Below are 26,686 nucleotides of genomic sequence, written 5' to 3'. Positions count from 1 at the left end.
TAAAAACAGCAAATATTTGTACAGCTGTCCCTGGTTTCACAGCACAGAAATAGGTTTAGCATCAAATCTTACAGTTTTAAACCCTCTGGGAACCATATACAAAAACATATAGGATCCTTCTGGCGGACTTGCCAAAGCCAGAAATGCCTTTTTTTGGAGTTATTTCAGGTGGGGCTCATTCAGCCTTCCCGTTTCCAACCCACTGTTTTCCTACTCGAGATTTTTTTCTTTTTTTCCCTGTGTGCCAAATGCAGCACTGTCAGGCTGACAGGTTTGGATGCATTTGATGCATTTAGGGGTTGTGAGTAATAATAGTAATAAAACCAAGATAGGCTGAAAAGTTTTGATGGAAACCATGTCTGGGCACTTCCAGTGGTCGGTGTCACTTGGAGGCACCTGGTGTGGGACGCAGGAGCCTCCACCAGATCCATGCTGATCATCCCTGAAGCCAGGAGGGGTTTGAAAGGAAATCTTTTCCTTCTGGCCCTTGCTCCCCTTTTAAATTCCTCATTGAAGCACACTGTAAAATCCTTCAGCACCCAGCTTTATAACGCTGCCTTCAGAGGGCAGAGGCCGCTCCTTGAACGGGCCAGGCCAGCGGGGAGATTTACGCCACGCCCCGCTCTTCACCCGGCCAGGGATGCACAAACCTCCCCAAAAACTGCCAAAATGAGCCTAGGGTGGGACAGGGCAAGTGGCCACCCACTGCGGGGTGAGAGATAAGGAGGAGGGAAGGGGACTAGCAGGGTTTAAAAGGTTGCAGCCAGGCCTGGAGCTAGGAAGGGAAGCTGATGGCTGGCCCAGCTGCTCTGCTTGAGTCCCTTGAGCACCAGGTAGGGGCTCTCCACACCCTCCGGCTGGTGTGTAGAGGCAGGGAGGCTGCCACAGCCTCACATCTTCCCCTCAGTCCCCCACAACCTTCCCTGCCCCAAACCAGCAGTGCTGGCAGTCCTGGCCCAGCTCAGTATAGCCCAGGAGGGGAGATGGAGGTAGCCAGGCTTGGCCAGGCTTTGGAGCTGAAAGAAGAGAGAAAAGCCCTGGGGAAAACTCCTGAGGAAGATGAAGAGAGTGGAGACCTAACTCCCCTCAGCCCAGGTGAGCCCAGGCCACACAGACTGTCCCAGCACGGGCTGGTGAGGAATGAGACCCTTCGAGAGATGGCTCTGCGCAGCAAGCTGTCCCGAGTAGTTGATGCTACTTCGAGACTCATAGAAGTAGAGCAGACCCTCTTGCTCCCTCTCATACAGCAGCATCCTTTTCCTCTCCATCCAAAAGTAAGTGAGACATAGAAGAAATCATTTTTTCTCTCTCTCTCTCTTTTTTTTTTTTTCCCCAAGTTTTTTGTTTTTCTTTGTGCCATGTGGACTGGAAGAGTTTCATGCCAATTAATTTTCATTTAAGCCTATAGCCTTCAATACAGTCAAAAAAACTACTGATTGTTCAGTATAATTGCATCATGGGGGTTCAAACCACTTCTTATCAGAATGAAGCTTTGCTCACATGCTGAGTAGCCTGGAAAGATTGCTTAGAGCTTTTTCAAAAGCTGGTTTTAACCTCTTTCCTAAAAGAGCCAAAAAACAACACCACAAGATGCAGCAATGACCAGTAACCTGCAAGGGAAACACGACCAACCAGCAGAGCTCATGGCTGTTCCATAATGATACACCATACATCCAGCATGTGAGACCCAATGAACATTTACCTGAAAAAAATCCACAGTTTGCTGAAAAATGCAATAATTATGTGTATTAACCCAGGAGGAAATTCAAGAAAAAGCCTAGATATGAGCTTGCAAGTGATGGGTTTAAGGGTTAGTTAAGGAGTCTGATGTGTCTGATTTCAAGTCAAATTACTTTGGCATTGCCCCAAAACTTTTGCCTTTGGATGAATCTTGAGTGTACCATGTAGAACAAGATGGCAGCTCTTAGCCAATTTTTGCTAGCAGAGGTGCATTCCACAGAAACCCCATTAGTAGTTGGCACCAATTGCTGGGCCAGTTAAGCTACAGATAAATCTGATCTTTTATGTTAACCTTTCCAGCACAGACCAGCACAGTGTGGAAAGCTGGGGGGAGAGGTAGGGAAGCAACAAAGAATTAGCTAAAAAGTCTTATCTGGTGGATAAATATTTGTGAATAAAACTTTGCTATGGCTTCTCAGTTTCTGTGATGAATTTGAGATATTGCCAGACACTGTTTCCACAAGTGCTTGATCAATGTGCAGAGTCTGACTGGCTTTGTTGAAAAGCCAGTTTTGTTGTGAAAAATCAAATCCAAGCTATCTCAAGATACAATTCACTATTCAGCCACCAAGAATCAGAAGCAACCTTTGGAACTGTGGGTCCAAATCACCTAGAGATGGAAGGTGTGATATTGGAAGCTGTATATGAGTGTGTTAAAAATCAGCTAAAACTGTTAGATAACCCTCTTCAGAAATGAGGGTAGAACGATAGGCTGGACTTCTGTAAAACCAATTTTCCAGTAAGACTTCTTCATTACTTGTAATTTAAAATAAAGAAGACTAATGGCATTTGTTTTTGTACAAACAAATGCTGGATTTATGAAATACAGCCATCTCAATGAAGATTTTATTTTCTTCCTCTTCTTTCCTAGAATTACTTTAATATTACTTTTGTAAAAGTATGTGTTTAGATACCACTGGGAATACAGTTTACTTTGGATTCTGGTTTTCCTATTCCATTCGAAGTTAAGTTAATTTATATTTTTTTCACTGAAAACCCATTATCATGACCCATTGAGCTCCAGGACTTTTTCCCCTTCCCTTTTACAATACAGTTACATCAATTTTGCGCTAGGTTTACGCAGACTCTGCATTATGGATAACTGACCCCTTAACTGCGAGTAGTTTCACTGCTGCAGATTTGATTTTGAAGCAAATTGGATTTCAAGGGATCCATTTATATTATAACCTCTTCATAAATTCAGATGAACAAGCCTTTAAAAATAAGCTCTTAGCCAATGAGTTGGCCAAGATCCCTTCAACATGGAAGCCCATGGTAACATATCCTTCCAGTCACTGTTTTTAGAAGGAAAACTCTGGTTTTATTGCTCAGAGATAATCATGCATGCTAATAGTCAGTATCTGGTACTTCTTGTTTCTTGATATATTTGTGCCTCTTTCTGGGCCTTCTTGACAATCCTGACTTTACTGTTTCTCATTTGTTTTGGGATTGTTCCTTGGTTGTGTGTTTTTTTGTTTTTTGTTTTTTTTTGATCGGTTTATGGTATTGATATTGGTTTATCAACTGAACTGGTTAAAAAAAAATATATCATTCTATACAATGGCCCCAAAATAGATAGACATAGCTTTGAAGGAAAAGAAGACTTAAGGAACTGGAGGAACAACACTTACATTGCCCATTGCCTGAAAGTACTGGAAATATGTTCTGCTGTGTCCCAGTACATGTTAGACAGCATTGGCCCTTAACAATTAAAAGGTGGGTATTAACTTCTAATGAAAAGTGACACCTTTGCAAGAATTTGGAGCAAATCCTTTGCTAGTGACAGCGAGCATGTCATTACTGATTTTGCATGCAGCACAGCCGCAAAGAGGCTGCTTAGCCATGCTGTCTGCGTGAAGATGGGAGGGCAAAAGGCCCCTTTCCCCCTGCCTTGGGACACTGACGACCGCATCGCCCCGCTGCCTGACCAGCTGTTTACTGGCATCAGCACCCACAAGAAACTCCTCGTGCCTGCTGCCTCCACAAAGGCTCCCTGTAATAACGTCCGCACTTTCTCTTCCGTAATTACACACTGCCAAGGCGAACAGAACGGCCTTTTTTAACGCAGGGAGAGATTCGGTATTTTAAGCAGCAATTTGAGTGCATTTGAAAAGGAAAAATAAAAGGTAGAAAAGCTTCCCGAAATAGCAGCGTGTGGCTTGCCCTGGCTGTGCTCAGGTGCAGCTATGCATTACTCCAGCTTTTTGATAACATCCTGTCTCCTTCACTGGAGTTACCAAGGGGTCGCTCGAATGGTACTAAATCAGAAATGTGTCGCGGGTTGGACTGGGCCAATCTTGATGGCAGCCAGCAGGGAGTGGAATATAAATCATACTAAGAAGTTAAAATAGCCGTCCCGTTTGCAAAACAGTCATGGTATTTTCTTTAAAGGGGAAAAGAAAATACTGTCTTTTAGAGGTGCCAGATTGGCAGGGCAGGATAATAAAAAAACTTCTGACTGTGCAAGTTTCTCCTGCCCCTGTGCTGCGGTGCTGCTGCTCTGCTGGCTGTGGAAGAAGGAGAAGGTCAGGTTGGCAGGCTCTGCATCAGCAGACCTGCACATTACCATAATCCCCTTGCCCTAAATCTTCCATTGGGGTGAAACAGTGCAGCTGCTGTGAAGTCAGCCCAGTGTGGCACTTGTACTGGGAGCAAGTTGCTTTGCTGGGACTTGAGCAGTGGCATGAAGCAGCCCTGCTGATCTTCCCACAAGCAGGTAGCTTTCCTGCTGTATTGAGACCCGTACCTGGGGAGCAATGGAGAAAAAAAAAAAAAAACACAAGTTCAGTGCTGACCAAAAAACAGCACAGCATCAGACATTGCTGTGTCTGGCCACAGGTGGACCCAGAGGTATTGTGCTCCCCAGCAGAGCAGCCAGCAAAGTCTGGTGCAGCCAGGCATCTCTGCACAGCATGAGCACAGGGCTCTTCACCTAGGGGATCTGCACTTTTTGGGGAAGGAACACGGAGGGGATGGCTGTTAATACATGACATATCTAATGGTACTTAATAAGCTTGTTTTCTGCTTGCTGATTTCCTGACACAAATCGGAGATCAGTTCTCAGTGACTAGTTCTTCCTTATGCAAGAGATCTGAAGACTGATTCATAAATAATGGCTTAGGGGTGACGGAAATGAGATAAATTGCTTTCATTAGAATTCGCATAAAACAGCAGCAAACTCCTCGCTTGCCACCACGGATTGAACAAATGTGCCTGCCTGCACGTTTTTCATTTTGCAGTCACTGATATTATGAAGTTGTTTCTGGACCTAATAGCTTTGAGCATTCATTTTTAAAAGTAATTAATATGAAGGCTGATCCTGGAAAAAATTGCCTCACCCTCCATAAAGTTATTTGCAAGCTGTAGGCATTAATACTCGTTTGTGTGGATATTATTTTTTTTTTTTTTTAAATGCTGACAAATGAACAATCTGAAGTTTTTCAAGTGAGGAATTGCCTCCAAGATCTTTCTGGAAGCTCGGAGGAAATATGCCTAGGCGGTTCCATTTTATTAATACGATAGTGCTGCACTCTGCATGCATCTGCACCTGCTGTGTTAGAGAACAGCAAACCGCAGAATGAACTACACTAGGGGCCTGGGGGATTATTTTTTCTACAGAAATAGTAACTTTACGAGAAATTATTAACGACTCCACCATTTTTTGGTGGTGCATGTCTTAGGAGAAATCTTCCAACTGCAACTGTTTTAGGAAACGGGGGGCGAGAGGTGGGTACTGACACGAGGTGGGGCTCATCAGTCCCTCAGAGGCTTCCCTGCAACTTATCTGAGAAACTCAAGCTGTGTTCCCTTCAGAGTCATCACAGAGGAGGCACTTCCAATTTCATTTCATCCCAAAACAGGCATCTGAGGTCAGATAAACCATTCCTGTCTCTCCCCATTGACCACATACAGAGTCTCCAGGAAGAAAGAAGCTCAGGCTCAGACTTTTTACCCAAGGGACGCCACAGGAATCACTTTTTAAATGAGAAATTTATTCCTCCAGGATTTGAGCCATCCTGACAAATTATTCTGGAAAAATAGCGGGGGTGAAGGCAGCGAGTTACCAGGGATGGACATTAGGAGCTCTGGCACTCCAGCCCCAGCTCCCAAATTTTGGCCTGCCAACTGCGGAGAGCATCCAGCACCTGGAGCAGGGCACCACCGCTGCCACTCTGTCCTCAGTGGAAATTTTGTCTACCAGGGTGCACAGAGATTAAGCAAAAATGTTGAGGGTTGGCAGCCGGCCAGGGTCTAAAATTTGAGCAAGCTGAAGAAAAAGGCAGCTGTCTGTTAGAGCCAGCTGTAGGAGTCTGTTTGATGGGTCAGGTTGGCGTTTCAGAATAAAGTAAAAGATGGAAACAAGCAGTTTGTATCTTCTGTAAAGGAGCCTTTATAAGAGCGGCCTCTTCATAAACCTGAAGCAAGGTGGTGGATAGGATCAATTTTACGTTACGGTTCGAAAATAAAAGTTGGGCCATCAGAAACATCCTGAAACTTCAGCCTACCACTGAGTGACAACTGCATGAAACAGACCCAGAGCAGTGGAAAATTTTAAGCCGTAAATTAGAGAGCCTTGAAACCAGTAGGCCCTGCTGTTTTTATTCTGGGGGAGGTTCTTTATTAACTCATCTGTCTAAACATATGGATCTTGACAAACGAAAGCTGCAGGGAGGATCCGCTCCTGTCCTGCAATTGAAAACACTTAAAATCAAATCACTGCAGATATTCCTGTTAGCATCTCCTAAATGGCTAAATACCACATGAACCGCTGCTCTCTATCAGTTCAGCTCACAAGGGCCCTGTTTCCTGAAGTTAAAAGGGAAAGAATTTTTAGTCTGAAACTTTTGCTTCAGTTAGTTACAGCCCGCTTTCACTGAAAGGAGAGAGATAAGTCAAGTTTTTATTCTCTGTCATGTATCCTAAAGCTCCCATGTGCTGGACACCTGCGAAAGCTTGCAAAGCTAGCTTGTTTACTTAGCGCAATTTATTTGACCTTTTAATATATTTGAGTAAGGATTTTATACCTAAGGCAACTTTACAGAACAGATTTGAAAGGTGACCTTCAAAGGAAACATCAAAATCTTTCTGAAAAAGGAAACTTTGGAAATATATGTGAAAAGGGCTGCTTTTTTTTTTCAGCTAACCTCCTGACTCAGGACTCCCTGGCTTTTCAGCACAGGGGCGTACCAGAGCGATGAGTTCACCTTGCCCACAGCAGGCCCACAAGTGCTTTGGTACAGTACCTAAGGGCCCAAGAATGGTGTTGGATGGCTAGTTTAGATATTTCCATGCTGAATACCTTCTGTTTGCTGGCTGGGGCAGCCATGCGGCACTGTTTTCAATGCTAACCCACATTTTCATCCTCCAACTGCAAACCCTTTTTGCTGTTACCATTATGAAGCTGGGATTGTCTAGGTGAAATGGAGTTCCACTTTCAAAGAAACTGGTTTCTTTGTTTCTTTTAATAACAAAGGTAAGACCCATAATAAGTCTAAACCTGCAGGATTTTAAGAAAAACATTAAAACTCAATTTCCTCTCAGATAAAAGCACAGGCTGCTACTAACTATAAGAGTAAAAATGTCAAGTAAAGGGGGTAAGAGGTGTCACCTGCTATGGGAGAAGGTTACCTTGTCCCTTACAGTTTGTCCGGACACTTTCATTGTGCACGGGACTTTGTGAAAGCACAGGTTGTGTTTGAGGACACATTTGCACATCCATCTTAGGCTGACAGAGGCTGATCCTGCTGCCAGAAGATGTTTCATCCTCTTCACCTCCAAATGTTCGTTCCCACTGTTGAGCTGCTCCTCTCTTCACATTGACACAGTCCTTTCCTAGGTCAAACCAGGCTGAGGAATTACTATGAGTTCAAACTCTGCTTTTACCACCTGCTCCTACCCTTTTTAGGCAGGGGTAGGAGCAGATGGGTGTAGGGAGAGATGTTTTTTTTTTTTAGCAGATCTGTGGAGTAGTTGTACACCAACTCATGAACCTGCATTGGCCCTGCTCAATGGCAGGCAAAAGGTTGTCCCTGCCATACAAGGTCCTACAGCCAGCAGCACTACAGGTCCTTCAGGGGAAAACAGCTCCACTTAGATTTTTTCCAAATCACAGCAGGAAGGGCTTTCCATGAGCTGCAGAGTATGACGTTCATTGGAATGGGTGAAGGAATGCATTTGCCCCAGGCAGTGCAGGTGTTCGAGCAGCACTTCTCACACCCCGCTACATCAGAGGGACTGGGAAGCCTTCTTGTTTCATCGTGGTGTGCAACTGGCAGGGCTTTAGGGGTCGCCTGCCTCCATGGGGATGCCAGCCACGTCTCAGATGAGGGACACCACACAGAAGCAGTGCTTCAGTGAGAGCTGCTATCACAAAATGCCCTTGGGAACAACTGGGGACTCTCCAGAGACATCTGGGTATTACAGCTTCCTGAGGTCCTACCCTTGCCTGTCAGGTTACAGGGAGTTGAATTGCTGAGGACAGCTACTAAAGCTCTGTCTGGTAGAAGCAGAACTAAAAAAAAATTTAATTGCTGACGCCTGGGGAAGACAAATGACCCTTAAAAGTGAGTAGGTGAAACTGCTACCCAAGGCTTCCTGCCAAGAGAGTTTGCAGCAGCATTTAATGGTTACACTACATGTATCTCAAAACTAAAGATGTTTCACACTAAATCAGAGATGAACATTCATGGTTGGGAGGTTTCTGCCTAGAAAATCATGCCTAGAAAGCTTGGGGGAGCATTATTTTTCACTCACTTCTTTTTGGTTTTGCTTTCAGGATAGCATTGAGTTTAGAAACATCTGTAGTCGCATGGCTTTACAAAGAGAGGGACAGCAATTTGAGAAGGATCTGCATGAAGCACACCAGTGTTTGAAGACCATCATCGAGAAACTCATTTGGTCACTGGCAGTTTTCCCCTCGGAACCTTATATCCCAGTCCGATCTGCTCTGAGACAAATCCTGCAAAATCTCCTGGCAATGTGAAGCAGCAGGCTGTTTGGCCAAGGAGCAAGTGATGCATGTGAGCTGTAACGGTCCCATAAAAATAACAGATAACTTGAAAGGTGAATCCTGGAGATCTCACCATAGCAAGAGTTCCTGCTGACTTCACTTCAGTGGAGGCTTCCCAGTGGAGATGATGTTCCCGCAAAGTACTGAATAGCCTTCTTATATCAAAACTCATACCAAAGTCATATAAATGGGAGCTGGGAACATCTCCAGAAGTTGCTCTGGAGGAACAGGAATGCGTTCTTAAATAATAAGGTCTCAAAATGAAGACCGAAAGATAGAGGCTGAAATGACAACCATTAGAAAACTCTATTTTCATCACAGCTCAGGAGAATGTTTTTCCAAGTAATTATTTATGGAGTGGACACCTTGTAGAGACAGAGAAAATATAGGGTGTAAGTACGGACCCTTTCACAAGAAGGTATACGGCCTGCTAACACTGCAAGTAAAGACAGCCTGCTAAATCTTTATTGCATTTTACCACAGAAAGCCAACAAATCAATGGAAACGTGAAGGTGCGGTATCTTCCACTGAGAAAAGAAAAAGAAAAAAAGAAGAAAAAATATGTGGGACCTATGGGATCAATTGCTTTAAAGCCATAAAAGGTCTTGGTAGATGATCCAGTGGAGGTGAATGGAAAGCAAAGCAAAAGAGGCATTAACACGGTGAAGCAAAGGTATTTATAAACTGAGGTGAAACATTTGTGAAGATTGCTTTGCAGAGCTTTCTCAGCCCCTGTGACTGTGTAGCAGACAGCATAAAATTCTGCTCTCCTACTGCCAAATCAGGAGGGTTTATGAAGTCACTTACTGCTGTCAAACAGCTGCAGCTGTAATGCTGAAAAGAGGCATTCCCCCCTCTTTTTGCAATAAGATTTAATGTCTGTGTGATTGCTGAGCAGGAATAACGGCTTGTAAAACTTTTTTTTCTTTTTTTCTTTTTTTCTTTTTTTCAAAGGGGTAAATTAAGCTCCTTTTAACTGTGATTTGGGTAGTAGTAGGTGAGGGAATTTTGTAGACTAAGAGATAGAAAAGTATCTCTTTCCATTGGCTAGAGGAGTGAATTTCCAAATGTGATTTTTTCTTTCTTTCTTTCTCTCTCTTTTTTTTTTTTTTTTTTTAAATGTGTGATCATGAACATCATCAGCTGAATACTTTCCGAGTGTGGTTCCATACTCTGATTGATTTGCCATATTTTATGTTCACACTTTAAATGTTACACTGGTGTCATTCTCACAGCTATAATTAAGGCTACCTCAAAACACTTATTCACTGGCTCTTAGTGCGAATGCAGACAACTGCCCCAGGTTGAAATTTTGGGGGATGTTGCAGCTCAGAATTCATTTAGACATGGGAAGAAAAACCATGAAGGTTGGGTCAGAACCATGTATCTCCTTTTTGTTTTCTTTTTTTTTCTTTTTAATGTGACTCTCTCCCTCAAGGGAACTGGGGAAAAGAGCTCTGTTGGCAGCAAAATATGGTGGTGTTTGCCGAAATGTTGTGATCTCCAGGGCAGCTCTGAGCCCAACAGCAGGCAGCAAACAAACCAAGGGGCTCTGGGCTGGGTTCGCACAATGGTGTTACACGCATCCCTGCATTGGTGTCTGCTGACGCTGGCATGACCCTTCACAGCAAAGGGACAGAGGCCTGAAGTCCTGTGAAATGAGCTTTTTGGCCATTTTTGGTTAGGAGTTGAAACCTGGGTGAAAGCAACTTCATCCCTGAGGTGCCCCTGCTCTATGCTCTGCAGAGGGATGCCTTCACCCTCCTTCGGTGTGACAGCCACCCTCTGGATCCCTGACCCCCCAGCAGTGGCTTCAAGGAGCTGTTTCTTCATTTCCCACCATTTAGGCAAGTCTCTCTCTGTCTTTCTACAGTTGTTTCTACCAGCGTGACTCAATCTGCTCTCATGCACCAGCCCCATATTACAGTGTTTGCGTTCCTTCAGCAGGGCATTAGCCCCAAACGCAAACATTTTTATCTCCAGCATCATTAAAAAATCATTTAAAAGAAAATCTTCCCCAAGGGTTCTCTACAGTCTTCATTTCTATCCACTCCAGAGCACCACAGCCCTGGTGTGAGGACGATCAATAGCAAAATCCCATTGACTTTAGCAGGACCAGAATTAGAGCTATGCAAGGTCAAATCTCACATCATCAGCACTGCTAACAGGGTTGGCATGGGGAAGGTTCTGAATAATAATAAAAAAAGGACGATTTCAACTCCCTTTGCCCAGTCACATGCGTGCGCGCACAAAATTAATGACCGAGTACAGAGGAATGAAAACATTTGGCAGGTAATTTTCCCTTCAAGCTTCTAAGAAACTAGCAAGTGCTACATATTAAAAGCACATTACACCTAAAAAAAATACTCCGGCCACAGTTCCACCAAATTGGACAGGTTCCCTTCTGGATGGCTCTAGGCCTGTAGAGATCCCTAGCAGGTAAGAAACACAAGACCCAGAGACTTGGGGGAAATTTAGGCCTTCTGAATATGACTCTCCGTGTTATTTTACAAGAATTACTGTTTATGCTGAAAATTTCCAGAACTCTTTCTTTCCCAAACATTCCCACTTAAAATGAATATTTTGAGTCAAGGTCATTTAAAAAGAAAACACTGTTAAATTCTTTGAAATTCTGGCTAGAAATGTAAGAGTCCCGTGGGAAACCTCATCTTGCATCTGACTGTACAGCACAGGTTTTCAGGCCCTTTTCTTGTCTTCAGGACGATGGTGCAACTGAACCAGAGGGCGATGGTTTCTCAGGCCCTGAATCTGCAAACACTTTGAGTATGGTTTCATGGCTCAAAGTGCTCACGTTACTGTGGTTTAATAAGTTACCACCCATCAGCTGAGCCGTGGCAACTGCCTGCGTGCATACAATTAGCTCACCCTAATTGCAAAATGTGCAACCCACCCCCTTTCAGGAGATCAGCGCAGCTGCATGTTTATATCATGTTACCCCTTGGCACGTCTGAGGCTCGAGGCCCCGTTTCATCATACCTTAATCGAGATGAAGCATGGTAGGAGATATTTGCATCTGACATGCCCCTGGGGTGGGGATTCACAGCTCGCCTGGCTTTGTGGAGGACCCCTGCATGGCGAGCAGCCCTCCGAGCAGGACGCGAGCTGCTCTCTGCAATATCGCCTTTGCTACACGGTGGGTGAAAATCAGAGCATTGGAAAGAATAGCCTGAAATGTCTCTTCCTGCCCCCAACATGGGAAGCAAGGATGGTGCAAAGGAACCTGCTGCCCAGAAATAGCTGTCCTTGAGGAATGGGGGTTATGTCACCATCTCGCGTGTCACACCCACCCCAGAAAGCTTCCTGTTCATGCTAAGATCCTCAACTTCGGGTTCTGATGGTGAATGAACACTGCTTGCACCTCTGTGATTTCATATACCCATCTGTGTTTAAAACCCTCCGTATGCGTCTCGCCTTTTTTGCCATGCTTTCCAAATGGCACCACCCGATTTAGCACAACTGTTGTGCGTATGATCCACAAAACCAGCCTATTTGGCTGGGTTATGTATTTACATTTCCTGCTACAAGGCATCTGATGAAGCAGCTTCCTCCTCCTTGCCAGTCCTTTTGGGCTTCGATGACTCAAATGCTACTCATGGGAGCAGCCATTGCTTGAATATAGGCTCTTGTTTTCTACTGGGTCTTCCTGCAGTAGCTTCTAAAGGATCAGGATGTTTCCCACCTGCACGCCGTGTTTCAAGCATGAGATATGCTTGCTACAGCAGGAAATTAGTGAGCAAGAAGCTGAACTGGCAAAGAAACCCCTCTCGTGAACTTATCACAGATTTTCTCTGATACGAGCATTTTCCCATTATGCCCAGCACCTGAGGCTCAGGTTAACAAATGAGGCAAAGTAGTCCAGGAAAATAGAAAACGTATATAGTAAGGCAATAAAAATGTACATGCACACCCTTTTTATTACATGTGTAGAAGTACTTTAATTTTATTTCCAATATCTAAGTATCAATGAAAATTCAAGACTGAAAAAATAAATTAGAAGAAAAGGTCAATGATTTTTCAGTAAATGTTTCTTTTTCCCTAAATAAACTTCATGCTAACTGCCCTGCATTTTATTTCAGCTGCTTGAAATAGTTTGAGATTTAAACCAGAAAAGAACTCTGGAACATTTTTCCTGAAGGTGTTAGTTTTTGCTTTGACCAGTCCCATCATCCAGGTAACCTTTTTATATCCCAGTAATAAATCTCACCTGTTGTTCACCTTTGAGCAGCACACCTGCACTCGTGAATCCCTATTTCTGGGACTGCTTTAGCCTTCCAAATCGCACAGCAGCTTCAAGCAAGCACAGCTGCTTGTTTGTCAAACATGAAAGTGCGTTTCCTTCACAGCCAGCTCCTAGATTGATGCCAGGTTAAACCTTCAATATCTGATGGACCACCACAGCTAGGAACTGAGTATTTTCAGCAAGTTTAAGCTGTATATCCCATTTCTCAGAAGTGCCTGTCGCCGTGAGCCTATTCAGACAATTCAGAGGTTGCTACATTTGTGTTTAGTTATGTGCAAATTTGTGTGTGCTACAAATGTGTAATGCCTCACTTCCAAAGCTGCTCTAGGCAAACTTATTGTTATAATCGCAGCCCACCACAGTATGCTCTGGTTTCTCTCTTAGCTTCCTCGTGGCCATCACAGGAGGAGGACCATGCACAAAGAGCACTGTGATGGCAGTGGCACCCAGCAAGCAATGGAAAGCTGAGCTGTCAGAGTTAAGTTTTCCTGCCAGCCTTTCGGTTTACTCCCTTTTGCACAGGCATAATGCACATATCTTTAATTCCACGATGATAAACTCTTTATCTGGCGGCTCCTGCTCACAGAAAAGACAGTGTCCGCTGAACAAGCAGCTGGGTGGTATTCAGCCGAGCGCATGGCTTCTCACTCGCTGCCCGCTGCTTTGCTCAGCGCGGTGCCGGAGGAGGTGGGAGGCATTGCTCTTCTGCAGAGGAGGAGCTGAGGCACGCAGAGATGACAGCTGAGAGCTGCCACCTGCTTCGGTGTGCCTGGCTGGACAGCATCTTGCCAGAGCATTTGGTGAAAACCCCTCAGAGCCCCCAGCCTTGCTGCGTCCTCCAGCCTCCTCCCTGCTGCAGGTCACCCCAGGGGGCTCAGCCACTCAAGAAAAAAAAAAGAAGCCTCAGAAGCCACCAGCCTGGATGGAGAAGAAAACCCACAGGGAGCATCCCACAGAGCCCACCAAGCCAAGGACTCCATCCCCTGGGGACAGCAGCCGAGGATACCAGGGATACCACCATACATCAACATATTTCCCCATAAATCACTATGCCTCGATATACCTCAACGCACACAGATAAAAATTAGGCTTCCAAACCCATGCCCTGCTTTTGGCAGTGGGGTCCGGGAGCCTACAAATCTCGCCCCCCCAGGCCGGGTCGAGGCCCCTCCGTGCCTCCCGGCCTCCCTTCCGCGGAGGCTGCGCGGGGGCGCAGTTTCGGGGGACGCCCAGCGGGTGGCGCCCCCGGGACGCCCAAGGGGCTGCGCGGGGCTGCGCGGGGCCCCCCGGGGGGTGGTGGGGAAAAAATGCCAAATCGGTAAATTGTGATGAAAAAAGGAGCCGAATTCGCGTTCCCACCCCCCCCCTTTTTTTCTTTTTTTTTTTTTAATAAATTACATATATATTTCAAAATAATTAAGCTGATTATTGCTATTGTGGTTGTTGTTGTATTATTACATTTTTATTTTATTTTTTATTTTATTTTTTATTTTTATTATTTTATTTTTTGGTTTGGTGGTGTGTTTTTTGTTTGTTTGTTTTGGTTAAATTTCCACCCATTCCCATGCTATCTGCTGGGAACTCAAATACATCAGGAAGGTTATTTTCAACAATGTTTTTGACTCAGCCAAACTCCAGGCACTGGAAACGTCAAGAAGGGGTTCTCTGAACCTTTAAGTCCAATTTCTCAAAAATGCCCACTCTACAAGTAGGGTCTGATCTATCTTTCTTTCTTTCTTTCTTTCTTTCTTTCTTTCTTTCTTTCTTTCTTTCTTTCTTTCCTTCCTTCCTTCCTTCCTTCCTTCCTTCCTTCCTTCCTTCCTTCCTTCCTTCCTTCCTTCCTTCCTTCCTTCCTTCCTTCCTTCCTTCCTTCCTTCCTTCCTTCCTTCCTTCTTTCCTTCTCTCTCTCTCTTTCTCTTTCTCTCTTTCTTTCTTTCTATCTCTCTCTCTCTTTCTCTCTCTCTACTTCTTTCTCTGTTTCTCTCTCTCTCTTTCTTTCTCTCTTTCTTTCTCTCTTTATCTCTTTCTCTCTTTCTCTCTCTCTCTCTCTCTCTCTCTTTCTCTCTTTCTTTCCCTTTTTAACTCATATACCTGCGTCAGCAGACAGGTTTATTATTTTACTCACATCCTGTGTTGGTGAAACCGTGAGCATGGCCATGCCTTCACTAGTGGTAACATGTACCATGCTCCTACCTCTCCAGAAAGTAAAAAAAAATAAATAAAAAATCCAATGAAGATTAAAGTTGCTACAGAAGTTGCTACAGCTGTGTGCTTGTCAGCAAGACTATGCCACTTAAACTGTACCCAACAGGTAAGGTTAGGAGTCACACCAATGGGATCAACCCATGGCAGCAGTACAAGAGCACACAAAATGGGGTACTGTTTGGTCTTGCTCATTTTAATGTCAGTTCTGGGAATGCTGAAAGTTTTCTATGTGAAGTCAGATAAAGGAAAGTTGTTTGCTGCTACAAGAGTAGTCTTTATCCCAAGATGAGCACAGTACTGCCAGGAGATACACTGCAATACTGATATGTACATGGAGGCAAGCTAGAACAGCCCACTTTCCAAAATGAGCTGCTAATCATTTTTCTTTTTTTCCTTTTTAAAATAACTGCTGATGAGTCAGGCATGACATGGCTCCTGTAATCTTCACAGATAATTAAGCAATTCATACCTTGTGTCTGTGGGTAGACTCTGCTGTCAAAACTCAGACCCATTCTGGAACTGGCTGAAGTGTTTTCTTTGGGAAAGAAAAATCTCTTGCTTTCTCTCACCTTTGATTAAATAATCTGAAATACCAAGATTTTTTGGTATTTTGGAATAGTAGGGAAATTTGCTTGCGTGGGCCATTGCTTTTGAAGCAGATGAGACAGCTTGTTGCACGACTTTCCTCTAGACACATTCTTCTTTTCCACTCGGAGAAATGCAGGAGATGAGCAGAGCAAGAAGCTTTTGATTTTTGTTAGCATAAGTTGACAAAATACAGTTTTGTCAGCTCTGATGTTGCAAAACCCAGTGAGTCTTTCTAGTATGGTGCATTGTTGCAGGAACATTCATGTTATTTTTGAAATCTGTTGTTAATATACTGACAACCAGTGTTCCACACCTCAGCAGTGCTTAGTTATCTGCAACGTCTCTAGCACTGGCTGAGACGTTCAGATCCCAAACTGAAATGGATGGACTCCTGATGAAGCCAGGCTCTTGCTGATACCTACCTTGCTGCAGCATCAATGCCAGAGTCAGCAGGGACAAGGTTTGCTCCCAGCAAAGCTTATACACAGAATTACAGCATGGTTGAGGTTGGAAGGAACCTCTGGAGCCACCAGGGACCACCTGGTCCAACCCCCTGCTCAAGCAGGTTGCCCGTGACTATGTCCTGATGGCTTTGGAAGAGCTCCAAGGAGGAAGGCTTCACAATACCATTTATCCGTGTTAACAAAATGTTCTGTGTATTGTGCGAGTTGTCTTTGGTTTCAAGATTTTTTTTGCATGGACAGTGTTGTCCCAAATACCCAAAGAGCTCTGTAAGGGCCTGAGGACATCTGTGCTCTTAGAGAGTAATATAAAACTTGTGCTAGGGATGAAAGAGGTTTTGGTGTTGAACCGACCATGCAAAAGAGATCCAGACTCTACAACACAGGGAGATAAATTAAACCAGGAAAACATTGAGCTTAGACTCATGGAATCCTCTGTCAAAGGTGAAAAAGAGTCTTTGTCCTCCTCTTCCCCACACTCAAACAGGGTGATTTCTCTCATAACTGCACTATCCAAACCACTTCTTAGATTCCTGGCTTATTTTCATCATTTTAGTAAAAGTGTGTCTTGGTCTGCGTGTAAAAATTTTAAATAGAGGGACTTCTAGAACTTACCAGGCTGGCTAGTCTATAACCACATAGAATAGTACCACAGAAGTACAACTCCTTAGTCTCATGCAAAGGGAGGAAAAAATGCATACAGTTAAGAAAATGCAGATGCAACCCAAACATCAGGAGGATTTTTCCAGTTGCTGGATGTTGCAGATGAAGAGTCCCTCCAGAATATACTGATTCATCCTTCACCCTGGCACATGCTGGACTGATCTGAAGAAAGCAACAGCAGACACTGAAATTAAACAAAGAATCAAACAATGTTCGATAGAAGATTGTTTCTAGGTATTTTCCCTTCTCTCCCCCCCCCCCCCCTTTTTTTTTTTAATGAGAAAAGCAGTTATGTTAAAAGCATCATGGGGAGTAATTCTGAACTGGCAGAGAGATGGGATAGATGATTGAATAGATTCTTTCCATCTCCACATTTTGTGATCTATGAACTCACCTTTGGGAACCTTTTCTCACTTCAGACTGAGGCTCACTCTCCCAGGGTTGTCACAAGAAGGTGGGCTATTTAACTTCACCTTGAGCAGTGGTAATGCACTTTGGCTTTAGAAGCTTATAAGATGTTTCAGCACTAAGAAACATTCACACAAAATGACTTTTCTATGATTTGTGTCCTTCCTGGAGGCCTCCCTGTAGTATTTTCCACTGGTACTCCATACTGCAAGCCAGCGATACCACTGCTAGCTGGTAGACCAAATCTGCTGCATAGCCAGTCTGATGTTTGCTGCAACAAGACCTCTGCAACTTCCTTGTGTTTCCAGTCCCATTCCTCCAGGCAGGAAGCTCATATGAGGGACACCACTGAAATATGGTGTCCAGGCCAATTTCCAATGAGAAGCCAATGGGACCCCTAGCAGAAGGTCGCCTTGTTGAAGACTGTCAGTGAGCTCCAGGTTACTTGGAAGCCCTAAGAAGTCCTGGAGATCCATGCTATTGCAAACATCATGTTAATGCTTATTGAGCGTGGTTGCATCCTCAGCCAGTAATCCTACAAGTTGTACTTTTTAACTAAGGAACCCACAGAGAAGTTCACGTGGGACCTAATGACTCAGCACATGGGCTTCTGTGGGCAGGTCAGGAGACAGCCTCTGGAACACGAAGGCTGGGGCAAAGGGGCCTGTTGTCCCCAAAAGCAGTGCAGTCAAGCACCTGGGAATGAGGGGTGAGAACAGGTCATAGAAGTGACAGTCAGAGGATATAAGGAAGAAGTAACATGGATATCCGTTCAAGAAGGAAACAGCAACCTAGAAGAAGAGGGGAAAGAGGACATTCATCCAATTCAGCTAGAACAGGTTGTCATTGCATGGTGCTAAGGGGACAACATCAGCCTCAGGCTCCAGTGCTCTTCAGCTTTTCTTCTCATTAAACCTTCTAAATTAGAGACAGTGCAAATATATGGAAATAACAGCGTGTAACATCATTGGTGAAAAACTGACTTCTGAGGGGGAAGAAGCAAGAAACTATCAAAAATTAAGAAAAAAAATCAGAAAAGTCTCATTGTCTTTATACCTCCTTTCCAACTGGATCTTTGTGGCTGAGGGAAAGGACACCCAGACCTTGCACTTATGTACTCTTCAGCTCCAGCTCTGCCACGGGTCCTCAGACAAGTGAGCTCAGTGGTCCCCTCCAAACCCCACCACAGGCAGACACCAGTGATCAGGAGTCTGTGATGGTCTTGCCACAGATTTCCTGTGCGGTCTTGGATAGGAAGGTGTCTGTGTGCCTCAGTTTTTCCATCTGTAAAATAAGAATGATGTTGCATGGCTTCACCGGCACAGCTACATTTCTGCTTAAAAAGCAGTCTGTGACCTTTGGATGAATGGTGGTAATGAGCTGTTTGCCTTATTTATAAGTATCATTTGGTGTGATATAAATATTTTTTTGTATTGTACATAGTATGTTTATTTTGTGCAAGTGAACCCAGTCCCAATGAAAGTGAGAGACCGAATATTTTGCTTTCCCACATAACTCAACCAGCGTTCCCGAGTCCTGATCTCTAACACCTCTGCTATTGCAGTCCTGGGCCTCTCTTGAGCAGAAACTGCTGATCGTGCCAAATTCTCTGGTGTTTTGCAACGTGGGCTAACATGCGCCGGGGTTTGGATGAGACCAGTAGGCTCATTTTCACTTAGGGCCTGCGGCAGCACTGGAACTGGAGAGCATAGAAGTGAAAGGTCAGTGTAGCCCTTCCCGGAGCCACACAGCTCCTGTTTGAAAACAAATACAAATATAATATGACTGCTATGATTTCATATGTATATATATATATATTAAATTAATAGCTTTATTGCTTTTCTTCCTCCCAAAAGTCAACCCTGCACCAAAAGAAATGTTAGATGCTGTATATTTTCATTGCTCCTTATTTGGAGGGTTTGCTGGAAATGAGAAGAAAAACTGTAGACCTATTACTTCTCGATTTTTTTCCAATTTTCTGTGTCTCTGTCTATGTGCATAGTATTAGCTAGTGCTTAGGTGGCTTTCTGGAACAAAGTTGGTGAATATGACCATGCAGTTTGAGATATGAAGGTCTGAATTCACAAGCAATTAAGTTACCACAGTCTAATGAATGTCTCCAGAGAATGATTAAAGTGAGCACTTAACTGGGGTGGGCTATAAACATTCACACAATCAATTACCATGGCTAAGCTGATGATGAATAAATTGTAAAACCACAATAAATTGACAGTTTGCCATGTCTGTGCCCTGAAGGACACGATGCTATCCCCATTCCACTTCCCCAGGGGGGTCTCAGCTTCTCTTCTATGTTCCCTCCAAAGTCAACCCATGAGGCAGACACTCATGAGGGGTAAGATGACCCTACTTACTCTGTGCACCTGTTTTGGAATGTTAGAAATCAAATTATTCAATGGCGGAAGATGGTGAGATGAATCTCATGCAAAATACCTAAAACACTATTATTATCAAAACTCCTTTTCTCAGAGAGGGGTAGCCACTGAGTCCAAAGGATCCCCTAGATCTATTTTACCAGTGGCTAAGCAAAAACTTAAAGGAAGAGATACAGTAATTCTAAACCTCAAAGCCAGTTAAACCTCTAAACCTTCTAAACCAGCTGTAGCAATGAAGGCAACAAACAACTCTGCTGCTACTTAAAAGAAAGCCAAGAACAATCCTATGCGCCTCCTCACCTCATTAATTTAAAAATAGCCTCAAGCTACCTACCACCACCAACAAAATAAAAGCCATCTGAAATATCATCTCCTGTTCTTCTGTTTAAAAAGTCTCAATTTTGTCAGGCTGATAATATCTGACCAGGGGATTTGTACTGAAGAACCAGTGGACTTATCAGAACCATTTCTAACACCCTTCATCTATTAAATATATTTTCGTAATACCTTTTTTCCAGGGTGGAGCAGACTTCTACCATAGAATACATAATACAAATGACTACATCAATACCTCACTGCCTGCCAGCAGGGTATATCACTAGCTTACATATCAACAATCCAGATCATGATAGCACCAAAGCTTGCTTTGAATATTTTTGAGTGGGACTAATATCCAACATATTGGCCTGAAGGCAGTGCCAACATTATTACTTCATCCTCAGTCACAATTTTACTTTCAATAGTCCCTGTTTCCTCCAGAATATGTGTACAGACATGAGAGTTAAAATTACACCCAACATACCAGGTTTTTCATGGAGCACCCATGGAAGACTATCTAAGTAAGTTCAGAAACTTTGTCACCAAGTCCAGCTTGTACCTAAGATGTACCTAAGACTTCTTCATCATTTGAGCTGGAAACCTGGATTTCAATTCCTGCCACAGATTTGATAATCATTACCCTGCTATCGCTTTGTGTCTGGGATAACCTTTTGAGGTGTAATTTTCTTGAACACTATGGATAACATAAAAATGGCAATCCCCAAAATATAATGTATATACATGGATGTATATATACATGTTATACTTAATATGTATTTATAAAACCCACAGACCAGCACAGTAATATACTCAGCAGACATCTGAGAAAGTTAGTAATGCAGTCAAGCTTTTATATACTACCACCACATTTGCTTTGAGGAAACCATTATTGTTAACAGCCTAATGATCTCAGAAAGATTGTTTCTCAACAAGGTTACTCCTTGAGAGAGACAGATCATGTTTTTGAAGGAGCCATCCAAGCACCACATAAGGAATTACTTCAGTACCCAAAGATGACCCACTCAGACGTTGTATCTCCAGTTATTACATACTATCACAACCTGGAACCCACACAGAAGAAAAAGTAAAAAAAAAAAAAAAAGAAGAGTAACTACAACTTAAGCTAGTATCTAGCTATAAACTCAGTCCTGTGTTCCAAACCCTTTTCTAAGATCTGCTAACAAGATCACTGAAATCAATGCAACATGAAATTGATGAAATTGGAGGGCATTAAAGGAGATGCTATATGGAATATATTGCATGGCATTGCCTCACGATAAGCAACATGGTATAAAAAAGTTATCTTACTTCATGTAAAGGTGACAGATCAAATCTCAGAAACAGTGATTTACAAAAGGTCAAATTTGAGTAAAGTAATCACTAAAAGCATTGAATAGTGCTGTGAGGTTTACAAAACTTATGCAAATAGACTCTGACAAGATTACTCATGGTTTTCATCTCTAGTTACACCAGAATTACTGGAAAAAAAAATATATTAGGAACTTTGCATTGGAACTTCTGCTGCATGTACTTATTGCAATCAGAAAAGCAAAGATGCATAAGAAGCAAAAATTCTCTTGATTCAGTTTTTGTGAAACTTTACATATATTTGGCTCAGATCAGGAGTGCAAGCTAACCCTCATATCAGAAACCAACCTAATGCATTATAGTCTGCCTGTCTAACATTGCTCTTATTTTTGGTGGTTAGGGTCTTTCCCTAAAACAGACATACAGAGCTGCTGAAGTTATTGTCATCCTGTTTATAACATCTCCCCCTACAGTAGCTGCCTTCTGATTGAAATGAGATTTTGACCTGACAGAATTAATAATGAGCCAAATTTGAACAGCTATTGCCCTGGGTCCCCTGAGCAACATACGGAAAAAAAGCAGAAGAACACAAAATCTCCATAATAGTGACAGAATACCTGGAAGGGGATACCTGCTGATGGAGCACCCTGTTCTCACTCTTCATCAAACCTAGACAAAGGCTTACAGTGAACAAGCATGCAATTCTTTCCCTACTTAGCATGGCATATTTGCATAAGGGTGAGAATTAGGTGAATTCATATTTTGCTGCAATCGAGGAAAAGCCTGAATATACTCTGCTGTAGACATAAGTGGAATGGCATGATCAGGAGAGATCATGTTTTCCCTCTGTTTTGGATATAAATTGCTCTAAAGATATGAGGAAAGGCACAAGAGTAAAAAGAAAGTAAGAAAGGGAAAGGGAAAGGGAAAGGGAAAGGGAAAGGGAAAGGGAAAGGGAAAGGGAAAGGGAAAGGGAAAGGGAAAGGGAAAGGGAAAGGGAAAGGGAAAGGGAAAGGGAAAGGGAAAGGGAAAGGGAAAGGGAAAGGAGAAGAAAAAAGAGAAAGCAAAGTTATTTACTGAAGTAATTCAATAAAGAAAACAGGCAAGAATGGTTTTAGGAGGAAAAGGAGGAGAGAATGGGAAAGAAGGAGAGGAGTGCTTGGAAAGAAAGTGTCACTTGTCCTCTAGGAGGAAGTTATATGAAAAACTCTTCCCAGAGATTAAATGAATCCCTTTATCTCCAGAAATGATTGCCACAGAGGCAAAAGCTCCATGAAACTTGAATGTCCATCAAATAAAACAAGAACGAGAAGGAAGGGTAGTCAATCCAGCCTGCTGAGATCGAAGCATGCCTGAGGGGTGACACTGCCTCAGTCGTGGCTGTGGAGGGAAGCCTGGAGCAAGCCATCAAGAACAGAGCTCACATTCAATGACCCTGAGACCAAGCCATGTATCACAAGTTAAAGTCCATCCCTCATTACCATGACTTGTTTGCTAATACTTCACTCAAAAGCATTTTACTAATGGAGAAGGGACATGTCTGCAATGTGCTTTTCTCTTGTCCAAGGAGGAAGTTTCTCTGCCCTGATGCTCAGTTCAGACACTCAGTGCAGCTGCAAGTATTGTGCATATCATCAATATGGCTGGAAGGCTGGATAGATTTAATACAAAATGAGCATCTGAATTATTTCAAATGTTCTAGTATATATTAAACTGCATTGTTTTCACTGCATCATATCCTCATGTCAGTTGACACACCTATGTGTAATATTTCATTCATCTACAAATGCAACCTCTCTAGCTCATATTTATGCTATTTTTATTCTACTTGTCAAAGTTATCTTTCCAGAGAATCAAATCCCTAAATTTTTGTACGACTGAAATTACTAAAACTATGTTCCTGAGCTGTATCTCGTTAAAGGCAAACATAAAAACAAATTGAGAATTTTTTAGCATAAGCAGTTTTCAGCTTCTAAATGAACAGGGAAAGGTTTGGAGATTTTTAAAAAATAAAATATCTCCATGTTTTCAAATCTCCCTACTTAAAAAGGGCTTATCAGATCAGCCTGAAACTTTCCAAAAATATTCTTCTTTGCCAAAAGACCACACGTGAAGTTTCAGGTGGGAAAAAAATTGGCTTAAAAAAGGAGAAGAAGAAAAAAATATAGGGTCTTAGAATAAAAATCAACATGGAACTGCTACTGTAGTTCCATTATAAAGACTCATAAAAACATTTCCAGTTGCTCTCCAGTAGGTCTGATTTCCATAAGTAAAGCCCCACTTTATTTCTTCCACAGTTCCTTATAGGTCTTTAAGGAGCTATGAAAATTCTCTTGCCAACAGGGAATTTCTTGCAGAAATAAAGTATCTTAGGAAACATTTTTTTATAGATCTGGAAACATATTAATGATTAAAGGCCTGATCCTTCAGAGCTGAGTGTTTGCAGTTTCCATTGGCTTCTGTAGGGATGACAGATGCTGGGCACCTTTTCGTATTAGATCCAACATTTGCGTATCTCAACCCTGTGATTGTACTAGATTCGTGAAACCCTCAGTCCTTGCCCTCCAGACCACACAGGGCAGATAAATGTGTTCCAACCCAAGAGTTTCAAATTCATGATTTTAGTCCTTACAATCATGGGACTGACTTAAAATTCGCGAGCTTTTTCAGTTTTTATGTATTTTTTTTAACTTGCTGTTTGATTTTGTTGGTTTTAGGTTTTCTCCACAGGGTTGGAAAGTCAGTTTTGTTTTGCATAGAGCAAGGTTTTTCTTGTCACCGCCTGTCTCCTGCAGCTGGGGTTAAAGAAAGACACCAGATATGCCAGGACTTAGTGTCATAGTCCAGGACATGATCACAGTAGGTGCCAGCTCCACCTCAATCATCAAAGAAGTTTTTGTGTACCTCTTCTGCACAGTCACCTTCATGCTCCCTGTCTGCAAGGGATTTAGCATCTTCCAGGTCCGATGCTGTGCTCCTGCCCGCAGCATGCAAAAAAATCAGTGGGAGGCAGAACTGCAGCTGCTGGAGGAGCTTATTGTATCTGTCAGCAACTGTACACGAACCCTCTCTACTGTAGGATAAAATCTGACAGAGAGGCATAAGTCCTGACAGAGCAAGTTTTATGTACATTAAAGTCCCCATCAACCTGTCAATGCATAAATGGCCATATGCAATGTAAGTGATGATTAAAAGTGATCCAAAAGAAAGCATTTTAAAACCAAATGAACTTGCTCACAGCACCAGATCTACCCCAAAGCCTCTCGATAAGTTAAACTGTTTTTAAGCTGCAGAGATCAGCAACAAAAGGTCTGACTGCCAAAAGGCATTTTAGACATTCAGCAGATTTCCTATTAAAATGTAAGATAAGAAACCATCAAAATGTACATTTTAAAAAAATAAAGAAAGAAAACAAACATTGGACTGTGTAAAACTTGAGGAATCAAGCAAAGCTTGTCCATGGGACGGCTTCCAGAGTACTCTCCCTCTCCTTCAGCTTTTGTGCTTCTCTGTTTATGACAAAACAGCTTACAGTGGGAACAGATAAATTCAGCCTGCAGCCCAATAGCAGCTCCTCCTCTCAGAAGCACATTTATTATTCTTGCCACCTTTAACTGCTTGGTTAATCTGTGTATAAGACTCCTTTCACTTGTTCTTTATTAGCCAGGCAGGTATTTGTTATGCTGCTTGTTTTATCTGCCCTCCAAGCAGATCCTCAGCTCTTCACACACAAGGATTTGCTCCCTCACTACATATTTGCACAGCACCAGTGCAGCAGAGCTGAAGCTTCCAAGTGATACTGAATACAAAAAACAAATACTCCTGAAACCATCCTAGAACCATGCTGGTGTCCATTTGTCTATTTACATTACTAAAGCTGGCAGAACGCAAGGGAATGAGAAGAAAAGTAGCATTTTGCAAAAGGAAGGAAGGAAGGAAGGAAGGAAGGAAGGAAGGAAGGAAGGAAGGAAGGAAGGAAGGAAGGAAGGAAGGAAGGAAGGAAGGAAGGAAGGAAGGAAGGAAGGAAGGAAGGAAGGAAGGAAGGAAGGAAGGAAGGAGAAAGAAAGAATATCAGCCACCAGCAGCACTCCATTTTTCTCATACTGCTCCCTGACCCCTGGGTAGTCTCCTTCTGGGGAAGCACTGGAAAAAGACCCTTATTTTTTCATGGATGAAAATCAGCTTTCTGTATTTCTTAAGACAATGACAACATTTTAGTCAGTGTCTTATATTGCCCCATCACCTTTCTGTCAGATGACTCAAATCGCATTGCAATTTTGTGTCAAAAATCTCATTCCTGGTTTACCTTACTTATATACTGCTAAGATCAACAATTGTGCCTGTGCCAAATGTACCTGCTAGATGTCCGTATAAATGTTTGCTCAAGACCTACACAAGTGTATGCACACAGAATAAATGGTTGTGGATATTTATCAGGCTGCTGCTAGGAGTGGCCTCATATTTTTGGATAAGCTTCAGATAAAAGCCTAAACATCTGGATACTTATAAAAATCATCCAGAGCTCCTGGATGTCGAGGTTTTCTCTCATTCATTTGGATGTGAATGCAAAATTGTCAGTGGGCACAGAAGTGCTGTAATGCGAGGGGTAATCAGCCAATGGACAGAAATAGGAATCATATGTCTTTCCAATAAAACTTGCTTTTCTACCAGCAATCCTCAAGCGGATCTCCCACACCTGCAGATGAGGGGTTAGGCTGCTGTTACTACCATTCAGAACTCCTTTAAAACTGGATTTTTTTATTTTTTTATTTTTTTAAAGACAGCTCTCGCAGCTTATAAAGCAAGGTTTTGGCTTTAGCTAATGAAAAGCATTAGTGTACTGTGGGAGGTGGAGAGAGAGAAAGATTATAATTAAATCTCTGCACTCCTCTCCTGTCTCTAAGGGCTTGGATAAGAAACAGTTCTGCTGGGCAGCTGAATTTGAGCTAAATAAGATAGCTGGGGGAGGGAGCCTTCTTGGTGGTTTCATGTAGGCTTGCACATGTGGTAGGGCCAGGGAACATTTCTGATGAAAATAAAATTGTTCTGGGCTTGATCCAGCTGAAAATACCGACAGCCTGCCGGGCTCTGCAACTTTCATAAGGTTGCAGATCCTGGCTCCTAGCAGGAAGCTTGGCCCAGCTGCTGTGGAAGGCCCAGAAAGCAAAACAATAGCTTTATGCCTGAAAGTTGCACATCCAATTGGGAGAGGCAGGAGGACTTGTGCCAACACGCTCCCTCTCCTCCAGAGGTTGAGTTCCTTCTTCTACCTTTCATCTCCCTGACCCACACCCTGCGGGTGCAGCCAAGAGGCCACTTGGGAGCCCAAAGA

General features: G+C 43.0%; 1 protein-coding gene across 1 annotated transcript; it reads left to right on the top strand.

Annotated features, from left to right (window-relative positions):
* The first annotated feature begins 791 nt into the window (after positions 1 to 791).
* DLEU7 (deleted in lymphocytic leukemia 7) lies at positions 792 to 8,722 on the top strand. Its single transcript, XM_005026905.5, has 2 exons — positions 792 to 1,274; positions 8,516 to 8,722. The coding sequence occupies exons 1-2, from the start codon at positions 792 to 794 to the stop codon at positions 8,720 to 8,722; spliced, it is 690 nt and encodes a 229-aa protein (XP_005026962.4).
* The last annotated feature ends 17,964 nt before the right edge of the window (positions 8,723 to 26,686 follow it).

The sequence above is a fragment of the Anas platyrhynchos genome, chromosome 1 (assembly GCF_047663525.1).
Source record: "Anas platyrhynchos isolate ZD024472 breed Pekin duck chromosome 1, IASCAAS_PekinDuck_T2T, whole genome shotgun sequence".
In the NCBI taxonomy this organism is placed as follows: Eukaryota; Metazoa; Chordata; class Aves; order Anseriformes; family Anatidae; genus Anas; species Anas platyrhynchos.
Note: the sequence above shows the minus strand (reverse complement) of the source record. Positions and strands in the feature narration are given on the sequence as shown.

What these genes read in the sequence shown, in the direction of transcription:
- DLEU7 (XM_005026905.5), top strand. Translation starts at nt 792, where the DNA reads ATGGCTGGCCCAGCTGCTCTGCTTGAGTCCCTTGAGCACCAGGTAGGG. An exon ending in CTTTTCCTCTCCATCCAAAA is followed by an intron (nt 1,275 to 8,515) that starts GTAAGTGAGACA and finishes TTTTGCTTTCAG; the next exon opens with GATAGCATTGAGTTTAGAAA.